Raw genomic sequence first — 26,845 nt, 5'->3', positions numbered from 1 at the left:
CTTCACCATCACCTTCACCATCATCTTCACCATCACCATCACCTTCACCATCACCTTCACCTTCACCATCACCTTCACCATCACCTTCACCTCCACCATCACCTTTACCATCACCTTCACCATCACCTTCACCTCCACCATCACCATCACCTTCACCATCATCTTCACCATCATCTTCACTTTCACCATCACCTTCACCATCACCTTCACCATCACATTCACCTTCACCATCACCTTCACCATCACCCTCACCATCACCTTCACCATCACCTTCACCCTCACCATCACCTTCACATCACCTTCACCTTCACCCTCACCTTCACCTCCACCTTCACCTTCACCTTCACCTTCACCCTCGTCTTCACCTTCACCATCACCTTCACCATCACCATCACCTTCACCTTCACCTTCACCTCCACCTTCACCAACACCATCACCTTCACCTTCACCATCACCTTCACCATCATCTTCACCTCCACCATCACCTTCACCTTCACCATCACCTTCACCTTCACCATCACCATCACCTTCACCTTCACCTTCACCATCACCTCCACCTTCACCATCACCATCACCTTCACCATCACCTTCACCTTCACCATCACCTTCACCTCCACCATCATCTTCACCTCCACCATCACCTTCACCTTCACCTTCACCATCACCTTCACCTTCACCATCACCTTCACCTTCAAAACACTCAACTGTCGAACTCGAAGACTGAAGACCATCTAAAATGTGTCTGTAGCATATATATATTTATATATAAAGCTTAATTAATTAATTGATTAATCAATTAGTTTCCAACTATTAATCGTCAACTATTTTGATAATCGATTAATTGTTTTGAGTCATTTTTAAATTTAAAAAAAGTCCAAATTCTCTGATTCCAGCTTGTTAAATGTGAATATTTTCTGGTTTCTTTAGTTTCTCTGACAGTAAACTGAATAATGACATCGTCTTTGGGAAATATTGATCCACATTTTCACCATTTTCTGACATTTTATGGACCAAACAACAAATCTATTGATCCAGAAAATAATGGACAGAATAATCAATAATACCATCTACACTCAACCTTAACGTTGGGAAACGTGACCTCGGTCAGTGAGCGAGGCGGGGCGTTTAAACCAACTTCCTGTCAGAGCCTCCGCTCCGCCGTGTAAACATTAAGCCTCGTCAGACTCGGATCAAACATCAATTGACGTCCTGCTGATCGTTTGTTTTCATCGCCCTGCGGTCCTGGGCAGGCGGGGTTCAGAGGAATATTGCAGCGTGTTTGATCGAGGTCTGATGTCGGTGATCAGAAATATCTGCAGACAGTTTTCTGATGGTTTCACTGCCCTGAGAGGTTTGGACAGCAGAGAATGAAGGTGAAGCTTTTGTAGAAATGAACACTGCAGGAGTGGAAAGTCAACAGAAAGGTCCTTTAAAAACCAGCGGAAAAGAGGGATTGCAGGTATTCTGACTGTGACGCAGACCATCTGATCACAGAAACACAAAAAATATTTCACAGAGAAGAAGAAACAGAGTTCAACAGTTTCTCTTTTATCAAACGTCTCCACAGTTTGTCAGAAATGTTCCAGTCTGTGTTTGTCCTGATGCACAAACAGGATCCAGATCCAGGATCAGCTCTCTGATGAAGCCTGTTGTGTTAAAGTTCAGTTTCAGTGTGATTTTCTTACTGTTTTCCATCTTTGCTCATGTTTCTGTATTTATACATTCTGCTGCACTTTGATTTCCAGAGTTGCATTTGGACTGTAACTAAACATAGCACAAAAAGTAAGGAAATGTGTGTTTGGTAGATTATTTCTTTGTTGTAACAATGCTTCTTGGCAATAAATCTTATACCGTTGGAAAGCCTGTTTATTTCCCTTTTAAATGGTGCCACATTTGTAAGGAACATGCATTTGTGGGATGAGCAGCAGAGCTGAGTATGTGGGTTGCGTCCATGAAAAATTTGCCAAATCTTCTCTGCCAATGCCAAACAGCTTATTCTGCCATTGACTCTTGTTTGGTGTTTGGTGGATTGGATGATTGAAGTTTGAAGAAACAAGACATATTGGCAATTTAATAATTTATTCATTTAACAAACAGGAGCCTCAGTAGCATGTGGAAGAACCATACACAGCCACAACAGCCTGGCACCTCCTCCTCATGCTGGTCACCAGCCTGGTCACACACTGCTGTGGGATGGCATCCCATTCTTCAACCAGCATTTGTCACAAGTCAGCCAACGTGGATGTGTTGGTCACTCTGGCATGAACAGCACGCCCAAGCTGATCCCACAAGTGTTCAATGGGGTTGAGGTCAGGACTGCTGGCAGGCCGTTCCATCCTCTCCACTCCCAAATTCTGGAGGTAGTCTCTGATAAACCTCGCTCTGTGGGGGCGAGTGTTGTCATCTTGGAGGATAGAGTTCGGTCCCAGACTGTGGAGATATGGGATTGTCACTGGTTGCAGAATCTCATTTCGATATCTCTCTGCGTTCCTCCACATGTTCAGGTTCCAGTGCACCTGTTGCCAACACCAGCGCAAACGGGCCTGACGGTGAAGGGCAGTCATGGCATGCCTCCTGGCAGCACCTGGGGGTACCAGAGGCTCAAAACGAGAGGCAATAGCAACAGCAAAATAAGCTGTTTGGCATTGGCAGAGAAGATTTGGCATATTTTTCATGGGCGCAACCCACATACTCAGCTCTGCTGCTCATCCCACAAATGCATGTTCCTTACAAATGTGGCACCATTTAAAAGGGAAATAAACAGGCTTTCCAATGGTATAAGATTTATTGCCAAGAACCATTGTTACAACAAAGAAATAATCTACCAAACACAAATTTCCTTACTTTTTGTGCTAAGTTTATTTCTTGTCTTTGTGTGTCTGTTCCTTTCATTTGCATTTTAATGGTTTTATGCCTCTTTTTCAATCTTTTACTGCTTTATGTAACTTTGAGCTGCCGTCATGTAGGAAATGTTCTGTAGTGGAAGAAATAATCAGATACTTTACTGCAGTAAAAGTACCAATACTGCAATGTAAAAATACTACATTACAAGTAAAAGTCCTGCATGAAAAATCCATCTACAGTTGCATTTGAAGACTGAGAAACTGTGAGGGACAATTTTCAACGATAAATTGATTAATTGGTTAAAACAATAGATTAATTGACAGTGAAAACAATAGTTAGTTGCAGCCTTAAATATTAAAAAAGATATTTTAAAAAATATTTAAAATAATATTTACAGTTATACATTTTTGTCTGTCACAGGCTCAAATTTTGATTTACCAGATAATAAAATGTAAAATCTTTCATTTTAAAACAGATTTTGTCTGATTTAACATTAAATTGATGGAAATAAAGAAAATCAAACTGAAACTGTCCTTCACAGGAAACTGGATCCCATCAGACTTTAAAAATCCTCGCAGAGATCCTGTGATCTGATTGGTTTAAAGGTTTCAGGTTCCAGAGTCACCTGCTGACAGCGGGCACTTCCTGTACAAACACAGCGCGTGTTTGTGTTGAACGCTGTCTGCTGAGGAAACGCTCACCTGAGAGCCGGACTGCAGCTGAACGTAAAAACATCATGCTCCCAGTGGCTGATGGGTGATTTTCCGCTACCAGTGGTGGTTCTTGGACAGGTAGGCGATGAGCGCCACAGCCACGCCCACATAGATACCCGTCCCGATGGTGATTGACAGCACAGCCAGGAAGAGAGCCCGCCTCGAACTGGAGCTCGCCAGGTGGAAGTCGCCTTTAGACACCGCCTTATTGGTCTGGGGAGGGGCGGGGGTGGGGTGGGGGGGGGGGCATCATCAGAAACAAACAACAATGACATGTTAGTCCTCTGAGGATCATTGTAAGGGACCGAGCTGGCAGACAAAGGAGACTCAGGTGGTTTCAAAAAAGAGGGTTTTTATTTTACCCTACTAACAGACCTTCCTAAATGAACACTAAGGGGAACATATATACTGGCCGATCAGACCATAACAGAAGAGGGGTAACTAACAAATGACAACCACTACCAACTAAGCAATAAACAACAGAATTCCCCCCCCCCCAACACAGATTAACTCAACTAAATCAACTAAACCAAAAATACCCAACTAAACATTCAATAAAGAAAAACAAACAATATGACTAAACTTGAAATAAACAGTTCCCCCCCTATGAGGTGGCAGGACTTGGTATGACCCAATTGGCCACTTCCTGTATTTAACCATTCCATGTCCTGGTGCACATCCTTTGCCCAGGCCTGGCCAGATGTCCTCCAGGAGCAGCACCCCAACACTGGTAACTCAAAAAAAGGACAATTAGAACTTAAACTAATGGCTGTACAAAAGTTAACCAAATGTGCGCGCTACAAATAGACTAATGTACTGCCAAACTGTAAAATAAAATGAGTATGATGTATGAAACAAAATCCAGTGTGTTGTTATTTATTTGTATGTAATGTGAAATGTAATTAAATTAGCTAACTGAGGAAAGAATTAACTACGAATGTAAAAGAAACCAAAGTATGAGTGCCAGCTGGGAAACTTCAAAATGGCTGTGTGGCTGCAAGTGCGGCCATCACAATCATCAATGTCTGAACAGAATCTGATGGTTGTTGAGAACAAAGTGCTGAACAGTCAGAGGACGTTTTTAGTGAGTAAAGTCAAATTGAAATTGTAAAAGTGAGGAGGACATGTTGTCGTATTGTATTTAATGGGACCATGTACAGTGAGAAACATAAATGTTAACATTTGATGCACTGCACCACATTTAACTTCAAGCTCATTTTCATCTTCAGTCTCTTACAATTAAAACATTTAACTGCACAATAACAAACAAAGCAAAAAACACACAGGACACATAATACTAAATACAAAGCTACATACAACAGCACATCACACACACCCACAACAGCCCCCCCCATCCTCACTGCTCTGATAACACACAGACACACACTGATAACATCAGCCTGAAACCAGGTGGAGTGACTGTAACTTCACATCAGGCTGAAGAAGAAGAAGAAAGCCGATTAGAGAGCAGAGGAAGAACACATCAGTCTCTCTGCTCTTTAATCGCTTTTTAATCATGTTGATGTGATCAGGAAGAAAAACATCCTGTTTAGTTTCAGACCTCAGGCTGCTGCGACGACCTGACGCATATAAAACATCTGCTGCTGATCTGAGACCAGCTTTAACCCTCCGAACCTCCCGATCCAGAAGATCTGCAACAACACGACACTGACAGACCTTCATACAAGGATTTCAGCTGTGATGGAAGAAAAATACTCACATACTTTACTGCAGTAAAAGTACCAATACAACAATGCAAAAATACTACATTACAAGTAAAAGTCCTGCATGAAAAATCCTCCTACAGTAAAAGTACATAAGTATTATGAGCTTGATGTAGTTAAAGTATTGCAGTAAAAGTACATAAGTATTATGAGCTTGATGTAGTTAAAGTATTGCAGTAAAAGTACATAAGTATTATGAGCTTGATGTAGTTAAAGTATTGCAGTAAAAGTAGTGGTTTGGTCCCTCTGACTGATATATTATTATATATGACATCATTAGATTATTAATAGTGAAGCATCAGTGTTAGAGCAGCATGTTACTGTTGTAGCTGCTGGAGGTGGAGCTAGTTTACACTACTTTATATACAGTTAGCTAGTTTAGTCCAGTGGTTCCCAACCTAGGGGTCGGGCCCCTCCAAAGGGTCAGCAGATAAATCTGAGGGGGTGGTGAGATGATTAATGGGAGATGAAAGAAGAAAAAACAAAGTTCTGACTTTTTCTAGTAATATTACAACTTTTTGTTGTAATATTCCCAATTTTTCATATAATATCACAACTTCTTTCTTATATTATTACGACTTTCTTTCTGAAAATATGTCTGCTTGTCACCCATGCTTATTCATCCATCTCTTCTGTAGCCTTGGCTGGGCTCATCAGGAGGCGGGCCTTAAAGAGACAGGAGCTAAAACGGCCTGTTTCAGACAGAGGCTGAACTGAGGGGCTGCATAAAGGACCAGTAGAAGATAAATAAGAAGTTTTTAACTGGAAATCATGTGAAGATATTCCAGTAGAGCCCCAGAATATAAATATACACCTGGAACACACTTTATTCTGAGTTACAGAAGCTAGTGGAACAAAGGCTAGACAGGAAGTGATGTCATGACTTCAGCTCCCCACATCACTGAGGTTCCTTCATAATCAAATTGAAGGAACCTCAAATATATAGTTTAAGTAAATAAACACACAAAACACCAACAGATCACCAAAATCCCTTGTAAAGTTCTCTAACGAGCAGCAGACTCTCGTTAGAGTTCTCCTCTGCTCTGCTGTGATTGGCTGGTGGTGTGTTCAAAGTTGCTGGTTAACATGATCACTGAGCTGAAGCAGGAGCCACTTCAACATAAGAGGAGTCTGTGTGTGTTGTGAGCTGATGTGTGACAGCAAATAAAGTCTGTAACTGAGCTCTGCAGGTGTATTTGAGTCTCTTAACAAGCTCAATTAACGTGTAAACATGATTAACAGGCTTGTTGGCAGGAAACGGCTCACTGTAATTACAGCTTCACTTCCAGTAAGATTTAATTACAATTTCAAACGTATCAAACGCTCAGTCACATCTCTGACATCAGCCAATCAGGGCCCAAAAGGGGCGGGGTCTTCTGTGATTGGTCCATTCAAGGACAATGAGGCTCCTGCTGAATAAAGAACAGCATCCTTGTAGATCTGAGCAGAGAGAGTTACATAACTGTGTGTGTGTGTGTGTGTGTGTGTGTGTGTGTGTGTGTGTGTGTGTGTGTGTGTGTGTGTTGCCGCATTCTAGAAGCATTCAGTCAGATTATCTACGCTGGCCAACAAAAACAGATTGTTTCAGTCCACCACCAACAGTTTACTGTCAGGATGTTGTCAGGTCCTAACTGACCTGACAGTTAAGTATCCTGATGGTAAAGTATCCTGACGGTAAAGTATCCTGACAGTTAAGTATCCTGACAGTTAAGTATCCTGACAGTTAAGTATCCTGATGGTAAAGTATCCTGACAGTAAAGTATCCTGACAGTAAAGTATCCTGATGGTAAAGTATCCTGACAGTAAAGTATCCTGACAGTAAAGTATCCTGACGGTAAAGTATCCTGATGGTAAAGTATCCTGACGGTAAAGTATCCTGACAATAAAGTATCCTGATGGTAAAGTATCCTGACAGTTAAATATCCTGACAGTAAAGTATCCTGATGGTAAAGTATCCTGACAGTAAAGTATCCTGACGGTAAAGTATCCTGACGGTAAAGTATCCTGACGGTAAAGTATCCTGACGGTAAAGTACCCTGACAGTTAAGTATCCTGACAGTAAAGTATCCTGACGGTAAAGTATCCTGACAGTAAAGTATCCTGATGGTAAAGTATCCTGACATAAAGTATCCTGACGGTAAAGTATCCTGACGGTAAAGTATCCTGACAGTAAAGTATCCTGATGGTAAAGTACCCTGACAGTTAAGTATCCTGACAGTAAAGTATCCTGACGGTAAAGTATCCTGACAGTAAAGTATCCTGATGGTAAAGTATCCTGACAGTTAAATATCCTGACAATAAAGTATCCTGATGGTAAAGTATCCTGACAGTTAAATATCCTGACAGTTAAGTATCCTGACGGTAAATTATCCTGATGGTAAAGTATCCTGACAGTAAAGTATCCTGACGGTAAAGTATCCTGACAGTAAAGTACCCTGACAGTAAAGTACCCTGACAGTTAAGTATCCTGACGGTAAAGTATCCTGATGGTAAAGTACCCTGACAGTTAAGTATCCTGACAGTAAAGTGTCCTGACGGTAAAGTATCCTGACAGTAAAGTATCCTGATGGTAAAGTACCCTGACAGTTAAGTATCCTGACAGTTAAATATCCTGACAATAAAGTACCCTGACAGTTAAGTATCCTGATGGTAAAGTATCCTGACATAAAGTATCTTGATGGTAAAGTATCCTGACGGTAAAGTATCCTGACATAAAGTATCTTGACGGTAAAGTATCCTGATGGTAAAGTATCCTGACATAAAGTATCCTGATGGTAAAGTATCCTGACATAAAGTATCCTGATGGTAAAGTATCCTGACAGTAAACTGTGCTGGTGACAGACTTCACTTTGTTTTTAATTATTTTTGTGATTTTTTTTTGCTACATCAAGGCATGATAGATGTTTTATAAATAAACAATAACAATTATTATTATTATTGTTATTATTGGCAGCTGCTCTTGCATTCAAGACATTTATTGAATTAGTACATCTGGCTGAGCTTCTCTCTGACGCAGCTGCATGAGAATCTGCACAGTTTCAGTGTTAATTGTGTATCTTCTGCTTTATCTGCAGCAGGATCTGACGCTTTTTATCGTCCTCTCTGCATGTTTGTCTTCATTCTTTATCAGTAGAAATATATTCTGATGCGTCTTCAGCACCAGTGGAGTCTGTTCATGTCTGAGATCATCAGATTCACTGGAAACACGCTGAGGTTTGTTTGACGTTTACAGTGTGAGTCTCTATTGGGACCATGTGACCATGTTTTCCTGTTTTTGGGTGAACTGTTCCTTTAGCATGACTCACCTCCTCTCTGCTTTTATTAAACTCTCTCTCCTCCTCCAGCTGCTGCAGAGCTTTCTGTTCTGTTCAGCGATGGATTTCAGTGTGGGAAGCGTTGCCACTGGCAACCGGACGTGTTTCTTTTGGAGCTGTAGGTGTGGAGTTGCCATGGAAACAACATCCACAACACATGCAGCAGATCAGCTACCACCACCACACAACAACAGGATGAACGTTTCATAAAAAAATAAAACCTCTCTGTGCACAATACAAACCTCCATTTAAAAAATTCTACATTTTCATCATCACAGTCAGATTTCTCCAGATTCCCTGTCATCCAAACTACTCACACAGCTGTCAGCTGTCAATCAACACCACACAGATCAATACCGTATATGTTTATCCAAACTTTCCCCAGATATCAAACTAGAGAGTAGTATGTGACTGCTCTGACCTGGAACAAATAAAAACAGTTGATAAGCGATAAAATGCAACAAATCTATTTACTTTTTTGGCAAAACTGTAATCTGTATTGATTATTAAACAGCTATTTTAAAAATATATATATATATTTATTGATTTGTGCATAAAATATGGACAAAGTTCCCTGAAACAGCCGCAGTCCAAAACCCTCAAAGAGACTCAAAGATAGAAACAGAAAAATGCAGCAAATCACAGCGAAGCACAGAGAAGCAAGAAAGGAAACATTTGATGATTTTATAGTGAAGAAATAACTGAAAACATTTATTATCAGATCAATTAATGAAGTCATTGATTCAAGGTTTGTTTTACTGTCACTTTTTACTGTTTCTACTTTGTTATTGTTATGTTTGTCTTCCTTTGTTAAAGAGGAATTTCTGTTATTATGTGACAGAAAATAAAGTTTCTTAAATTTTTCATGTTGAATCTTGTTTCCAGAACAAACAACATTTCAAATATGTAACCAGACGACCTGAAGCCCCGACGAGTTACCCTCATTTACACGTAAGAAATATCAACAAATTATCCGCAGGACAGACAGACAGATAAACAAATAAACAGACGGTCAGACAGATAGAGTGGTCTTCCTCCTCCTCCTCCTCCTCCTCATGCGGCTGAGTGCAGATCGGTTATATAAGGTTTATTCTGTCGGCGTGTAGGAGCAGCTTTGTGTTAATGTTCCAAAAACAGAAAGAGAAGAAGAAGAAGAGACTGCAGCAGCTCATCTGCAGTCTGAACACACACACACCTTAACATGTACACACACACACACTTTAAAGAGGCCATATTTTACCACTTTTCCACGTTATCACAGTTCACCCAGTCTTAATAAAATGTTAAATGTATATATATTATGTGTTATGTATGAAATGTATCTGACATGTTTTGGTCAACATACATCACAGCAGCCTTCTCACCGAACCCTGCCTGTACCAGCTGATACACAACACTGTGATACGCTGCTAAAGTACTGCTGACACAGCAGTACACAACTGCTGCTGCTGGTACTGGTACTGATACTACTACTGCTAATCTACTCAAACTACTGGTGGTATTACTACTGCTGCTAGTACTGGTACTGGTACTACTACTGCTAATCTACTCAAACTACTGGTGGTATTACTACTGCTGCTAGTACTGGTACTGGTACTACTACTGCTAATCTACTCAAACTACTGGTGGTATTACTGCTGCTGCTAGTACTGGTACTGGTACTACTACTGCTAATCTACTCAAACTACTGGTGGTATTACTACTGCTGCTAGTACTGGTACTGGTACTGGTAGTACTACTGCTAATCTACTCAAACTACTGGTAATATTACTGCTGTTGGTACTGGTACTGGTACTACTACTGCTAATCTACTCAAACTACTGGTGGTATTACTACTGCTGCTAGTACTGGTACTGATACTACTACTGCTAATCTACTCAAACTACTGGTGGTATTACTACTGCTGCTGGTACTGGTACTGGTACTGGTACTGGTACTACTACTGCTAATCTACTCAAACTACTGGTGGTATTACTGCTGCTGCTGGTACTGGTACTGGTACTGATACTACTACTGCTAATCTACTCAAACTACTGGTAGTATTACTGCTGCTGCTGGTACTGGTACTGGTACTGGTACTACTACTGCTAATCTACTCAAACTACTGGTGGTATTACTGCTGCTGCTGGTACTGGTACTGGTACTAGTACTGCTACTGCTAATCTACTCAAACTACTGGTGGTATTACTGCTGCTGGTGCTGGTACTGGTACTGGTATTACTACTGCTAATCTACTCAAACTACTGGTAGTATTACTGCTGCTGCTGGTACTGGTACTGGTACAACTACTGCTAATCTACTCAAACTACTGATAGTATTACTGCTGCTGCTGGTACTGGTATTGGTACAACTACTGCTAATCTACTCAAACTACTGGTAGTATTACTGCTGCTGCTGGTACTGGTACTACTACTGCTAATCTACTCAAACTACTGGTGGTATTACTGCTGCTGCTGGTACTGGTACTGGTACTGATACTACTACTGCTAATCTACTCAAACTACTGGTAGTATTACTGCTGCTGCTGGTACTGGTACTGGTACTGGTACTACTACTGCTAATCTACTCAAACTACTGGTGGTATTACTGCTGCTGCTGGTACTGGTACTGGTACTAGTACTGCTACTGCTAATCTACTCAAACTACTGGTGGTATTACTGCTGCTGGTGCTGGTACTGGTACTGGTATTACTACTGCTAATCTACTCAAACTACTGGTAGTATTACTGCTGCTGCTGGTACTGGTACTGGTACTGGTACAACTACTGCTAATCTACTCAAACTACTGATAGTATTACTGCTGCTGCTGGTACTGGTATTGGTACAACTACTGCTAATCTACTCAAACTACTGGTAGTATTACTGCTGCTGCTGGTACTGGTACTACTACTGCTAATCTACTCAAACTACTGGTAGTATTACTGCTGCTGCTGGTACTGGTACTGGTACTGGTACTACTACTGCTAATCTACTCAAACTACTGGTAGTATTACTGCTGCTGCTGGTACTGGTACTGGTACTGGTACTACTACTGCTAATCTACTCAAACTACTGGTGGTATTACTGCTGCTGCTGGTACTGGTACTGGTACTGGTACTACTACTGCTAATCTACTCAAACTACTGGTGGTATTACTGCTGCTGGTGCTGGTACTGGTACTGGTATTACTACTGCTAATCTACTCAAACTACTGGTAGTATTACTGCTGCTGCTGGTACTGGTAGTACTACTGCTAATCTACTCAAACTACTGGTAGTATTACTGCTGGTACTGGTACTGGTACTGGTACTAGTACTGCTACTGCTAATCTACTCAAACTACTGGTGGTATTACTGCTGCTGGTGCTGGTACTGGTACTGGTATTACTACTGCTAATCTACTCAAACTACTGGTAGTATTACTGCTGCTGCTGGTACTGGTACTGGTACTGGTACTGGTACAACTACTGCTAATCTACTCAAACTACTGATAGTATTACTGGTAATAATTCCCAGTAGTAGTCTGAGTATGACTCAGTACGTCTGAGTAGATCAACTTACTGTGATCAAGTCTGAATCAGAGAAACTTTGTGAAGCATGAATGAGACACCTGATACCAATCAGATAATACAGACGTGACTTCAGCTCTGTCTGAACTGACAGGTCAGGTGTGTCAGGTCAGCTGTGTGGGCGTGTCCTTACCTCATGCGACAGGTAGAAGGCGGCGATGCCAAGCGGCCAGAAGCAGCAGAGCATGGAGAAGACGCTGAGGCCCAGGTGATCTCTGGGAGGCATCAGCAGGAAGGCGTCCTCGCTCTCTGATTCGCTGGAGTAGTCACTCTGATGAAACACACACACATGCAGGCAAGTTTACTGATTGTTTCATGCAGCCTGCGAGCTCACTCAGGTGTGTTTTTAATTAAACAACTGCATCAACACTGTCATCCTGGAGTCAGATCCATCCATGAACCACATTCTCCAATATTTACAGCTTCATTCCACATTAAAACATTACTGAATATTAGATCATTAGATTATTATTATTGATGCATAAACAGATCTACTGTAGCTAATTTTAATGAGAGGGAGAAACATGAAGCATCATTCACATATTCTTTAATTTAGTGTGACTTAAACTCCCTGATAATATCATCATCATCATCTCTAATGTGCATCACAAATAAACCTCCATAAATCTGATTAATTGGAGAAGTTTCTGCAGAACCTGCCTGAGAAACATCACAGTGATCAGTGATAGTTGTCAGAACATCATGTTACACTGCAAACAGCAGCTGCTAACAGCTGATTCACACGACTTCAATGGAGACTATTTGACTAAATGTGAACAAACAGTTCTCAGGTTGTAGCCCACAGCGAAGACACTGAATCCATGGCAACATTATGCTTCCTGTTTACATCCCCAAATCAAAGTAAGGACAAGCAATAAAGAACAATAACAGAAAAATACGGAAACAAGTTCATATTCTTGGAGTTTGTCTCTCCTGACATCACTAATGCTCCAAATCTTATATTCCTGGAACACCGACAGTCTCTTCTATCCATCACAAACACAAAAACCAGCAGACATACAAATAAAAAACTTGTTTATTTGTGCAGCACATTTCAACAAGGCAATTCAAACTGCTTTACATTAAACATAAAATGCATCAAGACAAAATGTAAAAGAAAATATTATAGAAAGACATTTAAATACAATTCAAAAGAGTTGAATAGAAACTAAAAATAAGCTAAAACTTAAATAGGAGATAAAAGGTTACAGTGAGAGATATGAATCAAAGAAAAGTCTTCAGCCTTGTTTTAAAAGAACTGAGAGTTGATCGTATCGTATTGATCACGTTATCACTATTTTTAATAATGTGTTGGGAGGACACATCTGTCTCAGTTTTATCTGGAGTAGAAATGTACAATTTTTTGCCTTTGTGATGTGGTGAAATATAAAGTATCAGAAAATGGAAATACTAAAGTAAAGGACAATTAACTCAGAAATGTACTTAAGTAGTACTTGAGTACACATATACTGTACTCACTAAATGACTTCATAATATTTATATTGCCACAGAAAACAATTTAATTTTTGTAACATATTGAAGTACATGATAAGCTCTGATAGATGCTACCAAACATCTTTGATGCTTTTTAGAAGCATCACTGTGTTCATATGTTTATGATCATCACAGTGTATTACGCATCTAGTAACAGATTTTTATTTCTCTTTATTGGCAGTGATGTAGACACATATTGCATTCTTTCTATTTCACAATGATGTGTACAATCTGTTGAATGAAACTGAGTTTTTGACCTCTGGATCTTTGAACATAAATGAACAGATATATGTGTTACTGTCACATCATATCATCACATTCAGCAGATTCAAAGGAAAACTTCCTGCCAGGTTGTGAAGCAAAGAAACAGCCAGCAATGGAAGAAGTACTCAGATCCTTTACTTAAGTAAAAATAGAAATACTGTCATCTAAAAATACTCAAAAAGTTCTAAATTCAAAATGTTACAAAGGTATTATCAGCTAAATGTACCTTAACTTGTACATAATACACTATGCATAAGATTTTTTTAAAAGAGCAGACAATTTAAACAATAGTTAGAATATTAAAATCTATTATTTGTGTCAAATCTTCATCTGAAAAGTAACTAAAGCTGTCAAATAAATGTAGTGGAGTAGAAAGTACAATATTTCCCTCTGAAATGTATAAAGTAGCATCACATGGAAATACTCAAGTAAAGTACAAGTACCTCAAAACTGCACTTCAGTAAATGTACTTCCACCACTGGAAACAACAGCTTCAACATTCTGGAAAATATTCAGGGGATAAAACTCACTAAAAACACATTTGTTATGATAATAATTCATGTATATTTCACCTACAGGGTAATATATCGATATTCAGTGTTGGGGAAACTACTTTAAAACTGTAGTTTACCAAATTAATTCAGAATGAAAAGTAGTTCAACTACATCTTAAAAGTGTAACTTGTAAAGCTAAGACTACTTTAAAAAGTAGTTCATCCAACTACATCACAGGAAATGATCACAATCTGAGTCTGTAATCTCATATTGTTACACAGAGGCACAACTGAACTGACGCCATAGACTGTATGAAAATAACAGACGTAGCCACGGTGACGTCACCCACTGGCTTGTGGACTCCCGGTTTGAGGCATTGAGTTTGCATTTTGACCGTCGCCATCTTGGTTTTTTGGATCCAGACGTGATGAGAAGTGACCATATTTGGAAGAGAGCGTGGAGCTGGGGAGGAGCTCCCCAAGGTCTAAATACAGCCCCTCACTCATCGCCGTGGTAGCGACTAAAGCATACGCTGCTTTATCATCTATTTTACTGTAAGTGGAACTATAATTTACAAAATGAACATCATGCTGTATTGAAGAAGACTTGAAACTAGTGATTGACACCGTAAACTCATTAGGAAAGTGTTTACTGAGGTAATAAATCAAGAGAGAAGTAGGCTCATTTTCTCATAGACTTCCATATAATCAGACTTCTTTCTGGAGCCTGTAGAGTCGCCCCCTGCTGGCCGTTAGAGAGAATGCAGGTTTCCATATTAGCATCACTTTCCAGACCCGGAGCTTCCTGCTTGGGTGGAATATAAAAAATGATAAATTTCCAGGGAAATTCATAGTATTCGATCACAGACATCTTGGTCGCAAACCACATGTGATTTATATCAAACAGCAGGTGATTGTCATTAAATGATAACCGCAGCCAACGAGCTGTGGCGTTGTATCATATTATATTATGTTGTATGGCGAAAAACATCATGAGAATACTGTGAATATGACCCAAAGAAGAAACTACTGAAAAAGCTAATTAGATTTGAATGAAGTTAAACTATCATCCAAATACTGCAAATTGTAGTTAAACTAGTAATTGAATTACATGTAGTTAACTGATCCCCAACACTGTCGATATTATACTGATATCCTGATATAAGGCTAGATATCGTCTTAGATTTGGTGATAATTGTTGTCTTTTCCTGATTTTAAAGGCTGCATTACAGTAAAGTGAGACTGTTCTATTATCTGCCTTTAACCACTTAGTTATTATATCCACATTGCTGATGATTATTTATCAAGTTAACAGTTTATAGGTTGCTTAATAAAAGCCTTATGAGTTTCTTGTAATTGTTTAGCACTACAAACACATTATTGAACTAATTTACCTATTATTGTCATTGTTAAATCTTGTTGCTTTATTAAAATTAATACATAATTTATTATGCACTTATTAACAGTTAACAAGGGCCTTATTACATATTAACTATTGCTTATTACAAGGACCCTAATGTAACCCGTTACCTGTAAATATTTTATGAAAGCACCAATAGTCATCATCACAATATCAATATTGAGGTATTTGGTCATAATATCGTGATATTTGATTTTGTCCACATCGCCCAGCTCTAATTTCACCTCAAACATGTATGTTAGTGAGAGCAGGTTTGTACTCTTACAGTAATCTCTCTCTGTGTCTGGTATTAGAGCGACAGAGTAGATTAAACCAGACTTTACCGACAAAATCACTGCGTTCTCAGCTAATCGTCTCTAAAGCGATTGGCTGTTAAGCGGCCAAATGTGTCGTTGAGAGAGCTGCAGCTCGCTAATCTTATTCTGCTGGAAAGTCACTGAGTCACAAGCGGATGGATGCGGGGATCAGATCACTCGATTAGATGGATTATAAAACATCCTTCCTCTGAAAAACACACAGCCAAAACATTGAAAACCTTCACAAAACTAAACCCACAACATGTCAATGTGACAGACGTGGAGTTCTTCCATTCTGTTCCCAGTCTTTGTGCTAAGCTAAGCTAAGCTAAACAAAACATGTCAAGCATTTCCTTAAAGTAAAGACATCAATGTTTGGGGTTTAGGAGATGTTTTCTCTCAGCACAGAAAGTACTGGACAGTTTGTGAAGTTTGATGTAAAACCATTAATCCAGTTAAAGTCAGTCCAGCTAGCCTGGAGTTAGCTTCTAGGTCTTTACAAAACCCAGACTGTTGACTAGCTTGTTAGTTAAGAAGCTACAACTTTACTTGATTTACTCTGTTTTCAATGTCGCAATTAGCTTTCTAACGGATTGATGTTGGTTGTTAGAGCAAGCAACCCATTCTGTGCTTTTTCAGTTATATAACGTTATATTACCAGTATTTAATTTATATGTTATTAAGTATACAAAGAGCCGCTGGCCGTCACATATAAGTTGAATAAAGCCTGAACTTCACTGTCGGTCTATTTGTCTGTATTGTTAAATGGTAGCCCGTGCTGCATTGACACGTGTGTTCGACCAATCACTGCACACTTCCGTCACTCTTAGCTACTCTGTACTAATGAAGAGTTTCTGTATATATAATATAATATCTCTGTAACACCTGATGTTTATGCAGAAGTCTTTGGTCCAACATTCTCTGGAGTCTGTTTGCTGTTTAAATATCAGCCAAAGGTTAATGTCCAACAATTATCTCCAACATAATAACAGCAGATCTATAAGAGCTCTACATTCCTATATGTGATTTCATATCGGAATCAATTCATATATGTGATGGAGGAAGGTCTGAGACTTCCTGTTAGAGCTGTTGCGTCACAACAAAAATAATGTCCAATGATTTACTGCAACGATGATGAGAAACAGCAGCATCTTCTAACTGACTGTTGCAGAGCTCAGGAAGTCTGGGATGAACTGAGAGCGCTTGGTGCACATTTTGATTTATGCCATAAATCTGTCATGTATTGTATTATGGAAGATAAACTGCCATCTAAACACAGAACTGATACAGATAATTATAGTTATTGTGTTGCTGTATGAAAACAAGATGTGCTATGATAATACAACCGACAGCGACATCATAATACTTATGAATTGACACTTCATCCCTGAACTCTGTGCACTTTATGGATGTTTTGCACTTTGGCACTTTATGTACTTTATATATTATATTGTTATTTGTTGTGAAATTCAATAAAGACCTTTTCAAAAACAAGGCTTGTGCTGTCATCCTATTTGTTGATTGTTTATTGTTGAGCTCGTTTGTATCGGCATATTTTCACCGCTTTTATTGTTGATTGTATTTTCAACGCTTTTCTTAATATTTGTGTATCTGCCCAGGGACTACAGATGAAAATTAGCCTTTCTGGCTAACTCTGGCATATTTTCAGAAATGTTATTAATGTGCACTGTCCCTGTCAAATAAAGTAATAAAATAAAATAAAAATAAATACTTAATTACCAATAAAGTTAAGGAAATTTCTTTTAAACTCATTCATAAATTCTATCCAGCTAGAAGCTATGTTAAAAAAAAAAATCTAAGAGAGACACTGATGTTTATGTCCAGAAACTGTAATTGTGAAGAATTTCCTGCCAAACCTACGAAATGTGCTTTCATTTCTGAAAATATTGATGAAAGTTTTATTTTGCTCTGTAAGAATTTGTTGTTTGGTCTTCTGGATAATAATACACAGGAAAACACTTGTACATGATGAATCTTATTATTATTTTGGCCAAATATTCACATCCATAAATGTAAATTTACCAGTAAGAAATGGCGCTTCATTACCCTAAAACAATATATTTATTCAATTTAACACTCTTTAAAACAAAAAGTAATTAAAACTTGTGTTAGAAATTAAAGAGTCATCACCCGTGGAGATGGGGAAGTTGGGAGCATTTGTCATTTTGGTACATTTGATATAAATTAACTCTGTTTCTGCTATAATGCTATAAATAATAACTGCATATAAAGTTTAGTTGAAGAGGATTTTTAACTATAACTAAATAAAATCAGCTCAGGAGGAAATAGTGCATCTGTTGGGGACTATTTTCAGTGGCGGATTAATCCACATTAGGAGCTCTAGTAAGTATTTCTACTTTATCTTCCTATCGATCTACAGCCTGGATGTGTTTCCATCCATCTGTTTTTATTGTCATTTTCAATTTGTGCATAAATAAAACTGAGTGGAAACACGGAAAATTAGAAACAATCTCTAAGAGAAGAAGAGTAACAGCAGCTCAGATGTAAACAGACTGAGTGAATAAATGAATCATGTGACTAAAACGTCAGTGAAGAGCTGAAAACATCAGATCTGTGTGGAGCGATGATGATGAAGAGGCTGTAACCTTCCTCACATCGATACATGAAACTAACAGAAATATTTCCATCATGTTTTCCATCGTTTGAGCTTTGACTGTCGCTCTTTTAATGACGTCGTCTTGTTGTTTCTTCTTATTCTGCAGCGGTTTAACGGCACCGACTGGAGAATTAGCGCCACCTGCTGTTTATCTGCTGATATTCACACAGCGGATGGAAACAAACATTCACTACATTTTATATATTGATCATTTTCTGGAAATTCTGTCTGTCTATCTCATGAATCTTCCAGTAAAACAATCTCATTTCTCTGCTCTTCTTTTATCATTTCATTTCTTAATCTCCACCATATTCTTCCTTTGAACATCCACTCCTCCTCCTCCTTCTCCTCCTCCTCCTCCTCTCAGCTCTGAGCTTTGATGAAGCAGGTCGACATCAGAATTCAAGATGTGTGTTATTCAGCTGCTGGAGGCTGAACACGAGCCACTCAGACAGAGGAGGAGGAGGGGAGAGGATTCAGAGAGAGAAAAAAGAGAGGAGTGGAGGATGAAGGACAGAGGCTGGAGAATGAAGGATGGAGGTAAAGATGGAGGTAAAGATCATGGAGAAGGTGGAGGGAGAGTGGACGGTGGATGAGTGGAGGACAAAGGAAGGAGGAGAGTAGAGAATGGAGGAAATATGGAGGCTGGAGGAAAAAAAGGTGAACGATGGAGGGTAGAAGGTGAAGGATGAAGGACAGAGGAAAGAGGGTGGAAGCTGGAAGTCGGAGGGTGGAGAACAGAGCTGCAGGATGGATGATAGACCACAGAAGGTGGAGAGTGGAGGATATTAGGAGAAAGATTGGGATGGTGAGAGGACAGAGGGTGGAGAATGGAGGTAAAGATGAAGGACGGAGGGCAGAGAAAGGAGGTTGGAGGATGGAGGAACGAGGGTGGAGGCTGGACAGTGGAGAATCAATGCTGAAGGTGGAGGGAGAAGGATTGGGATCAAAGGTGGAGGACAGTTAAAATAGAGTGGAAGGCGGAGGAAAGAGGGTGAAGAATGGAGGATGGAAGGTGGAGGGTGGTGAACAGAGCTAGAGGATGGATGAAGACAGTGGAAGGTGGAAGGTGGAGGATATATACGGTTGGGTGAAGGATTGGGATGGACGAAGAGAAAATAGAGTGAGGGGTGAAAGGTGGAGGGTGGAAGCTGGACAATGCAGGGTGGAGGATAGAAGAAAGATGGAGGGTTAGAGTGAAGAGTGGAGAATGAAGGTGGAGGGTGAAGGATTGGGATTGAGGGTGGAGGAAAGAGAAAATAGAGTGAGGGATGAAAGGTGGAAGACAAAGGGCGGAGGGTGGAGAATGCAGGAAGATGGAGGACAACAGGAGGACAAAAGGGGAGGTTGAAGGATGGAAGATGGAGGGAAGACGGGAAAGTGGAGGGTGGAGAATGAGGGGTAAAGATGGAGGGTGGAGGGTGCAGGAAGGATGAGGAACGAGGGTGAACAATGGAGGATGAAGGGTGGAGAACAGAGCTGGAGGATGATGGACAGCAGAAGGTGGAAGGTGGAGGATTGGGATGGGTTAGGGTTAGGTAGGTGGAAGGTGGAGAGTGAAGGACAGAGGGTGGAGGATACACCATGAAGAAGAGCAGGTTGACAGAAAGAAGGTTGGAGGACAGAGAGTGAAAGCCGGAAGGTGGAGGATGGAGAACAGAGTAAAGAAAGAAGGTGGAGCTTTACGGCTGTGGATGGAAAAGGGAAGATGAAGGGGTGGAGAACAAAGCTGGAGGGTGGATGATGGACAACAGAAGGAGAAGGGTGGAGGATTGGGACAGGTTAGGACAGAGGAAAGAAGGTGGAGGGTGAAGAAGGATGAAGATGGAGGATAGACATTGGAGAGGAGAAGGTGGAGAAGAGACTGGAGGGGCAGAGAAAGGAGCTGAAAGGTGGAGGATGGAGAAGAGAGCTGGATGATGGAAGGTTGCAGGACGGAGGGTGGAGCAGCTGAACTACGGCAGAAATGTATGACATCACTTCCTCTCTGTGATGGAGGAGCTATTTCAGCGAGTTACGGTAATAAACACCATCTCAATACTCTGAACACGACATCACTACAGCGTTACCATGGAAACTGTGGGCTTTAAACAGTGTGTGTGTGTGTGTGTGTGTGAGCTCCTTGTTTACATTAAAGGTACCATTTGGAGCTTTTGATCACTGGAGGCAGAGTTTTGATCACATGACCCACCAGCACAAAAACAACCGACACATTTCTGCCGCCATGTTGACCAGCTGCTCTACGAGACGCTGAGAGTGAACCAGAACGAGCTGAAACTCACTATAAAGCTCCGTAAAGCCGAGAGGAGCTGCTGAGACTCATCATCACTACGAGCCCCAACCAAGGTGTCACTGTTTAGATCAGACTGTGGAGCAGCGACACACGTGTCACTATAGAAATATACGTGTTAGAGACGCGTTAAGGACTCACATTTTTTCAGTGTAAAAACTCCAAAATAGGTTAAATTTAGTTTGTGTGGTTCATTTCAAGAAAATAACATTTTGAGAAAAAATTGTAATATTGCAAGAAAAAAAAAAACTTCCTTTTTTTGAGAACATTTTGTGAGATGTCGAGAGAAAGTTATTTATGAATATATGTTAAAGTTAAAAGTTATATTTGGTGGGAAAAAAAAGGTTTGAAGGTTTGAAAAGGTGTAACTCTCTTTTTTTACTTGTCTTCACAAATCTTCCATACAACGTTTACAAACTGTCCAAAACGCTGCTGCTCGGCTTTTAACACGATCCAACAGATGGTCACATATAACTCCTACTTTAATCTCACTGCTCTGGCTCCCAGTTAAATTTTAGTATTCATTTTAAAATGTTGGTGCTCACTTATAGCAGCCCTACATGGCTCCACAGTACATTAGTGACCTTCTGCACCCCTACACCACTAGTCGAGCTCTTAGATCCTCCACCCGGGGCTTTCTAAGTGAACCTCATACATATTTTAAGACCCGGGGGGATCACGCCTTCCAGTCAGCAGCCCCCTAAACTTTGGAACAATCTTCCAACAAGCTTAAGGTTCTTGGATAATATAGACTCCTTTAAAAAGCAGCTAAAAACCCATTTGTTCAGACATGTGCTATTTTATCTTAGCTTGTCCATTTTATCTGCTCTACTTGTGTATTTTATCTGGTGTCTTTGCTTTTCTTTATTCTGGTTTTATTTTATTTTATTTCTTTGACTGCAAAGCACTTTGTAAGGGGTGTTTGTGAAAGGTGCTGTATAAATAAACTTTGCTTGCTTAAATGTCTGACAGCAGCTGCAGATCTGAGGATATGGAAGATAAAATCCAGCAACGCGCTTCATGCTGAAGGAGAAGATAAACAGGAAGTGATGTCATGACTTCATCTCTCTCATCACAGCAGCATCTGGTGGACGTTCGCAGTGGGTGGAGCTATTTCACTAATCAAAGATAATCATGCATTGATGACTGATCACCGATCACGCTCTGATGACTCTCCGTTCTTACCTCGAGCTCCTGGAACTCGTCGTCATCGTCGATGTCGTACGACAGCGTGTGAATCTTTGCATCCTCTCTGGAAAAGTCCAGAAACTTCCCGTCAGCAAACAGCAGCGCCGCCTCCTTCGTGGTCGCAGCAGCGGCGGCAGAGGAGGAGGAGCAGGAGGAGACATCCGGAGTGAGGCCCTCGATGAAGGTGGTCTCGCAGCAGTCGCTGACCCCGGCCTCCCCCCACGCCCGCAGGATGCTCTCTGGGCACAGCAGGAGGCTGGGGGCGGGTCTGAGGTGGGGGTCCGCCGCCTGGTGGAGGAGGAGCGCGCTGGGGTTCAGGAGCTGAGGAGGACCCCCACCTCCTCCTCCTCCGCTCCACCCGCCGAGCTCCTGCTGAGGGGGGGCGCTCACCACCACACGACCCTGATACTGAGGAGCAGAGTACATCGACTGCAGCGCCTCTCGAGGCTCCGCCCCCTGGCTGCGGGTGTTGATGAGGCCATTTTGTCTGCAGACGTCTCCTCCTCCTCCTCTTCCTCCTCCTCTTCCTCCTCCTCTTCCTCCTCCTCCACTCGGTGAGGCTCTCCTCAGTCCAGAGTAAGTTTCAGCCTCCTCTCCTCCTCCCTCCATCCCTCCTCAGAGCTCCACTGGTCGCACCTCCCTCCTCCTCCTTCTCTGCAGAGGTGTCTCAGAGGGGTCAGAGGTCAGAGGTCAGGGGTCAGGCATCGCAGGCTGAACTCTCCTGAGACACAAAAACAGTAAAACAGATAAAGAACAGAGAAGACCTGCAGCCACGAGTCACTGACATGATTTAATAACAATATTTAAAGAGACAACGATCAATATTCAGCTGGTTAGTCTGAACCAGGTGGTCTGAGAGGCAACAGTCAGTTATATGTTAAATATAAATATCAGTGAGGTTCAACTGGGGCTGGATTATTTACATGATATCAGTATTTCATTTTTTTAATATCACAGTTATCATCAGTAGCGATACATCATGAAACCTCTCAGTATATTTACAGTATTTATATATTTTACTGCTGATCTTTATAATTATGTCTGTGTTGTTATTTGATTGAGTGTTCTGTGATATAATCACACTCCGCTCTCTGGTAGTTTGTGTTTAAATATATTTACATTTGATTTCGTGTTCATGTTGAACACAGACGAGTATTTTTATTAATATATTAATAAACCGTCCTGACAATAAAACACAGAACAAACAAACGACACGACATGAGGATCATAAACGCAGCAGATCATCCATCATTGGTTTAAAGTGCAGAGAGTCTCTGAACACTTTCAGCAGAGATCAGATAAACCTGACAGCTGACGGCTTCGTGCTTCTCAGCCGCTGAAGAAGTTTTCAGGCTGAATCTGAAAGTCTCCACAGATCCTCCTGAACCTGCAGAGGTCGATTATTCTACAGACGTGGAGCTCGGAGGGAAAAAACTCTAAACCACTAAAAGAGTTTTTATTGAATCGAGAACCACGGCGGGAACATAAAGGACCTGATGGAGTTACGCAACAATAAGGCTGCAGATACATAAAACTGAGTCCTCATGAAGAGTCCCAATCCTCCACCAGAGAGCTGAGGGGGGTTTACTAAAGGGCTCCTTACACTTCCTGTAGATGCACCTGCCTGAAGCTCACTGAGGCTTCTATAAATAAATATACTTTACTTTATAGTTATTAATAAACGCAGGTCTGTGGTTCAGTTATATAATATAATATATTAATACCTATAAATGTTGTATAACTACAGAAATGTAATGATGAAGAACACGTTGATGTGTGCAAGGAGAATGATGAAGATGAATCTGAAACCTGATCAATACATCGTTTATTAATCTAAATAATATTCTGTTGATATAAGAAGTTAAACTGTGTTTTTACTTTCATTCTTTATGATGTTCCTATAATATAATCATTATTTAAATACAGAAGTATTATCAGCAAAACCTACTGACAGTATTCATCATGCAGAGTGTGATATTATTATGGTTTATTATATTGTTTGTTTTGATCACTAATAAATACATATAACAACATTTGAATGTCACAGTTCATCGATTAATAGTAATTATATTCTATAAGTGATCATATGTTGTTTTTATTATTATAATAATAATTCATTTTATTTATAGCACGTTTCACACAAAGTGCATAAAATATGTTTTTAAAGAAACCACAAAAAACAAAAACAGAATATTAAAATATGGTGAATAAATATCACATGACATCATCCCCACACTATCATAACTCTATAATAATATTCCTACAGTCAGTAATATTTTAGTTTAGTTGGATTGTTTTAATTCATGAGGATGTTTATGGTTTATTATAACAGAGTTTATTGATGTATTTATGATATTTGTGTAATAGTGACTCGTCCTGTTTGTGTCTAAAACGACCTGCAGCTCATATTCATCCAAATAAAATAATCCATGCACATTAATAATAAAGCTGAGCTTCAAAGCCGCCTAGAAATCCCCCCAAATACACACACACACACTCACACACACACACACACACACACACACACACACACACACACACACACAGAGAGAGAGAGAGAGAGAGAGAGAGAGAGAGAGAGAGAGAGAGATGTACAGCCTGTAAATATAAATATAGTCTATATGTGTGTTTGGTCAAATCTCATCAAGGCTCTGCTGTCAACCTGAATACCGACAGTGTCACCGTCTCTGACGTCATCCCGGTGATGCTAAACATGTCGTGTGATCACGAGCGGACATAACACACACACACACATACACATACATACTCACGCGCACGCGCACACGCTCACCTCCCAAGGTGAGACATGAAACTCTGCATCCATCCGTCCATCCGTCCATCCAGGCTTCACACCGACACCTCCTCCGTCCTTCAGCCGCCCTCAGTGCGCTCTGTGCCGCGTAGAGAGCCCAGAAGGTCTCGGTGAAGGTCCGGAGCTGCTTTAAGAGGACAGAAGAGCCGAACGAGAGGAGAGGCAGGCGGACAGGCAGGTGTCCGTCTGGTCGGAGGATGATTCTCCTGCAGAGAAGAGATGGAGAAGAAGCTGAGGAGGAGGAGGAGGAGGAGGAGGAAGAGGAGGGTAGAGAGAGAGAGAGAGAGAGAGAGAGAGAGAGAGAGAGAGGACATCCGCTGCTATAAGTTTACTGACTGAGAGGGTTTTTACACGGAGGAGGAGGCATGTGCTGAATACAGAGGAGGTGTGTGTGTGTGCGCGCGCGTGTACATGGTGAATAGCAGCAGAGATTTCGTCCTCATGGTCCTAAAGCCCCTCAGTGATCGGCTCATGATGAGCATCAGGGTATAGTAGAGAGTTTACAGGTTTAGTTCCAGCGGGAGGATTTTTCTTTATTTTTACTATTTTCTACATTGTAAAACAACAACTGAAGACATCAGAACTAGACAATAACACATATGATATCATGTCAAATCAAAATATTTCATATTTTAGATTCCTCAGAGAAGCTGCTGTTTGCCTTGATGCCTTCAGTTCTATTGAGTCGAGGTCATGTTAGTTCACAGCAAACAGCTCTGTTCCACTACTGTAATGATCCGTATCAGGACAAGATCCACTCAGATAAGCAAAGACAAACCACGTCCATCATTACTTTAAGACATGAAGGTCAGTCAATCTGGAGAACTACAAAAAACCCAGAAAGTTTCTTCAAGTGCCGTCACAAAAACCATCAAACGCTGTGATGAAAGTGGATCTCATGAGGACCCGAACCAGGACAGGAGACCAAGAGATCCTCTGGATCAATGATCAGATCAATTCTTCCCTGAGTTCAAGCAGCAGACACGTTTCATCATCAGCTGATCGGAGGAGACGAGTGAATCAGACCTTCATGAGAGACCAAGAAGAAGAAGAAGAGAAACAGGAAGAATCACGTTAGACCAGCACACATGAAGGGAGCAAAATATTAGAAACACTTCATATAATGCAGTTCAGCTCATCAGTAATAAACATGAAGGAGAATTATCAGCTGTCTGACTATATATCAATAAAAACTGAAAATGTAGAAGCTTCATAACAGTAGAAGTGATGTCATTGCATTGATTAGACGGAACAGCTGTTCCTAATAAACTGCTCAACAAACAACCACACCCCCCCCCCTTCAGGTTACCAAAAACTGAAGAAATATGTGTCATTTATTTTATAAAAGGATCAATTAAATATCTGCTCACAGCTTTTCTGCATCAATGGAAGTAAATAAAGTGAAAGTTGACATTAAAATGTTCTTACACGTGTTTGTTATTGATAAAAACAAACAGTAATATCATAACAGTCTGCATGATGAGTACTTTTACTTCTGATACTTAAAGTACTTTTTGCAAATAATACTTCTGTACTTGTACTTGTAATACTTACAGTAACATTTCATCACTGACGGAGACGTTAAACTGTTTCAACTCAATAAAAACTAGAAAAACTAAAACAAACTGAATCTAGAACAGCTGTGAACGTCCTTCACAGGTCCTCCATCCTCCAGCTGCTGGTCCTGGTCCTGGTCCTGGTCCCGGTCTTGGTCCTGGTCCCGGTCTTGGTCCTGGTCCTGGTCCTGGTCTTGGTGCCGGTCCTGGTCCCGGTCTTGGTCCTGGTCCCGGTCCTGGTCCCGGTCCCGGT

The 26,845-nt window shown here is 40.6% G+C and overlaps 1 protein-coding gene across 2 annotated transcripts; it reads right to left on the bottom strand.

Annotated features, from left to right (window-relative positions):
* Window positions 1-744: 744 nt before the first annotated feature.
* Window positions 745-26,282, bottom strand: LOC137197504 (synapse differentiation-inducing gene protein 1). Of its 2 annotated transcripts, none has more exons than XM_067610961.1 (4): window positions 24,996-26,282; window positions 22,222-22,945; window positions 12,275-12,412; window positions 745-3,770 (listed from the first exon to the last, which is right to left on the bottom strand). In XM_067610961.1, exons 2-4 carry the CDS (start codon window positions 22,831-22,833, stop codon window positions 3,612-3,614), a joined length of 909 nt encoding a protein of 302 aa, XP_067467062.1. In that variant the 5' UTR covers window positions 22,834-22,945; window positions 24,996-26,282; the 3' UTR covers window positions 745-3,611. The 2 variants fall into 2 exon arrangements, with proteins under 2 accessions (XP_067467062.1, XP_067467061.1); XM_067610960.1 differs by having other exon boundaries at window positions 25,016-26,282.
* Window positions 26,283-26,845: the final 563 nt, after the last annotated feature.

This window comes from Thunnus thynnus, chromosome 14, assembly GCF_963924715.1.
Source record: "Thunnus thynnus chromosome 14, fThuThy2.1, whole genome shotgun sequence".
Taxonomy (NCBI): Eukaryota; Metazoa; Chordata; class Actinopteri; order Scombriformes; family Scombridae; genus Thunnus; species Thunnus thynnus.
Note: the sequence above shows the minus strand (reverse complement) of the source record. Positions and strands in the feature narration are given on the sequence as shown.

Coding starts and splice junctions, on each gene's coding strand:
- LOC137197504 (XM_067610961.1), bottom strand. CDS start 22,833: ATGGAGGGAGGAGGAGAGGAGGCTGAAACTTACTCTGGACTGAGGAGA. Junction 12,413..22,221: donor ACGAGTTCCAGGAGCTCGAG/GTAAGAACGGAG, acceptor GTGTTTCATCAG/AGTGACTACTCCAGCGAATC. Junction 3,771..12,274: donor CCTTCTACCTGTCGCATGAG/GTAAGGACACGC, acceptor GCCCCTCCCCAG/ACCAATAAGGCGGTGTCTAA.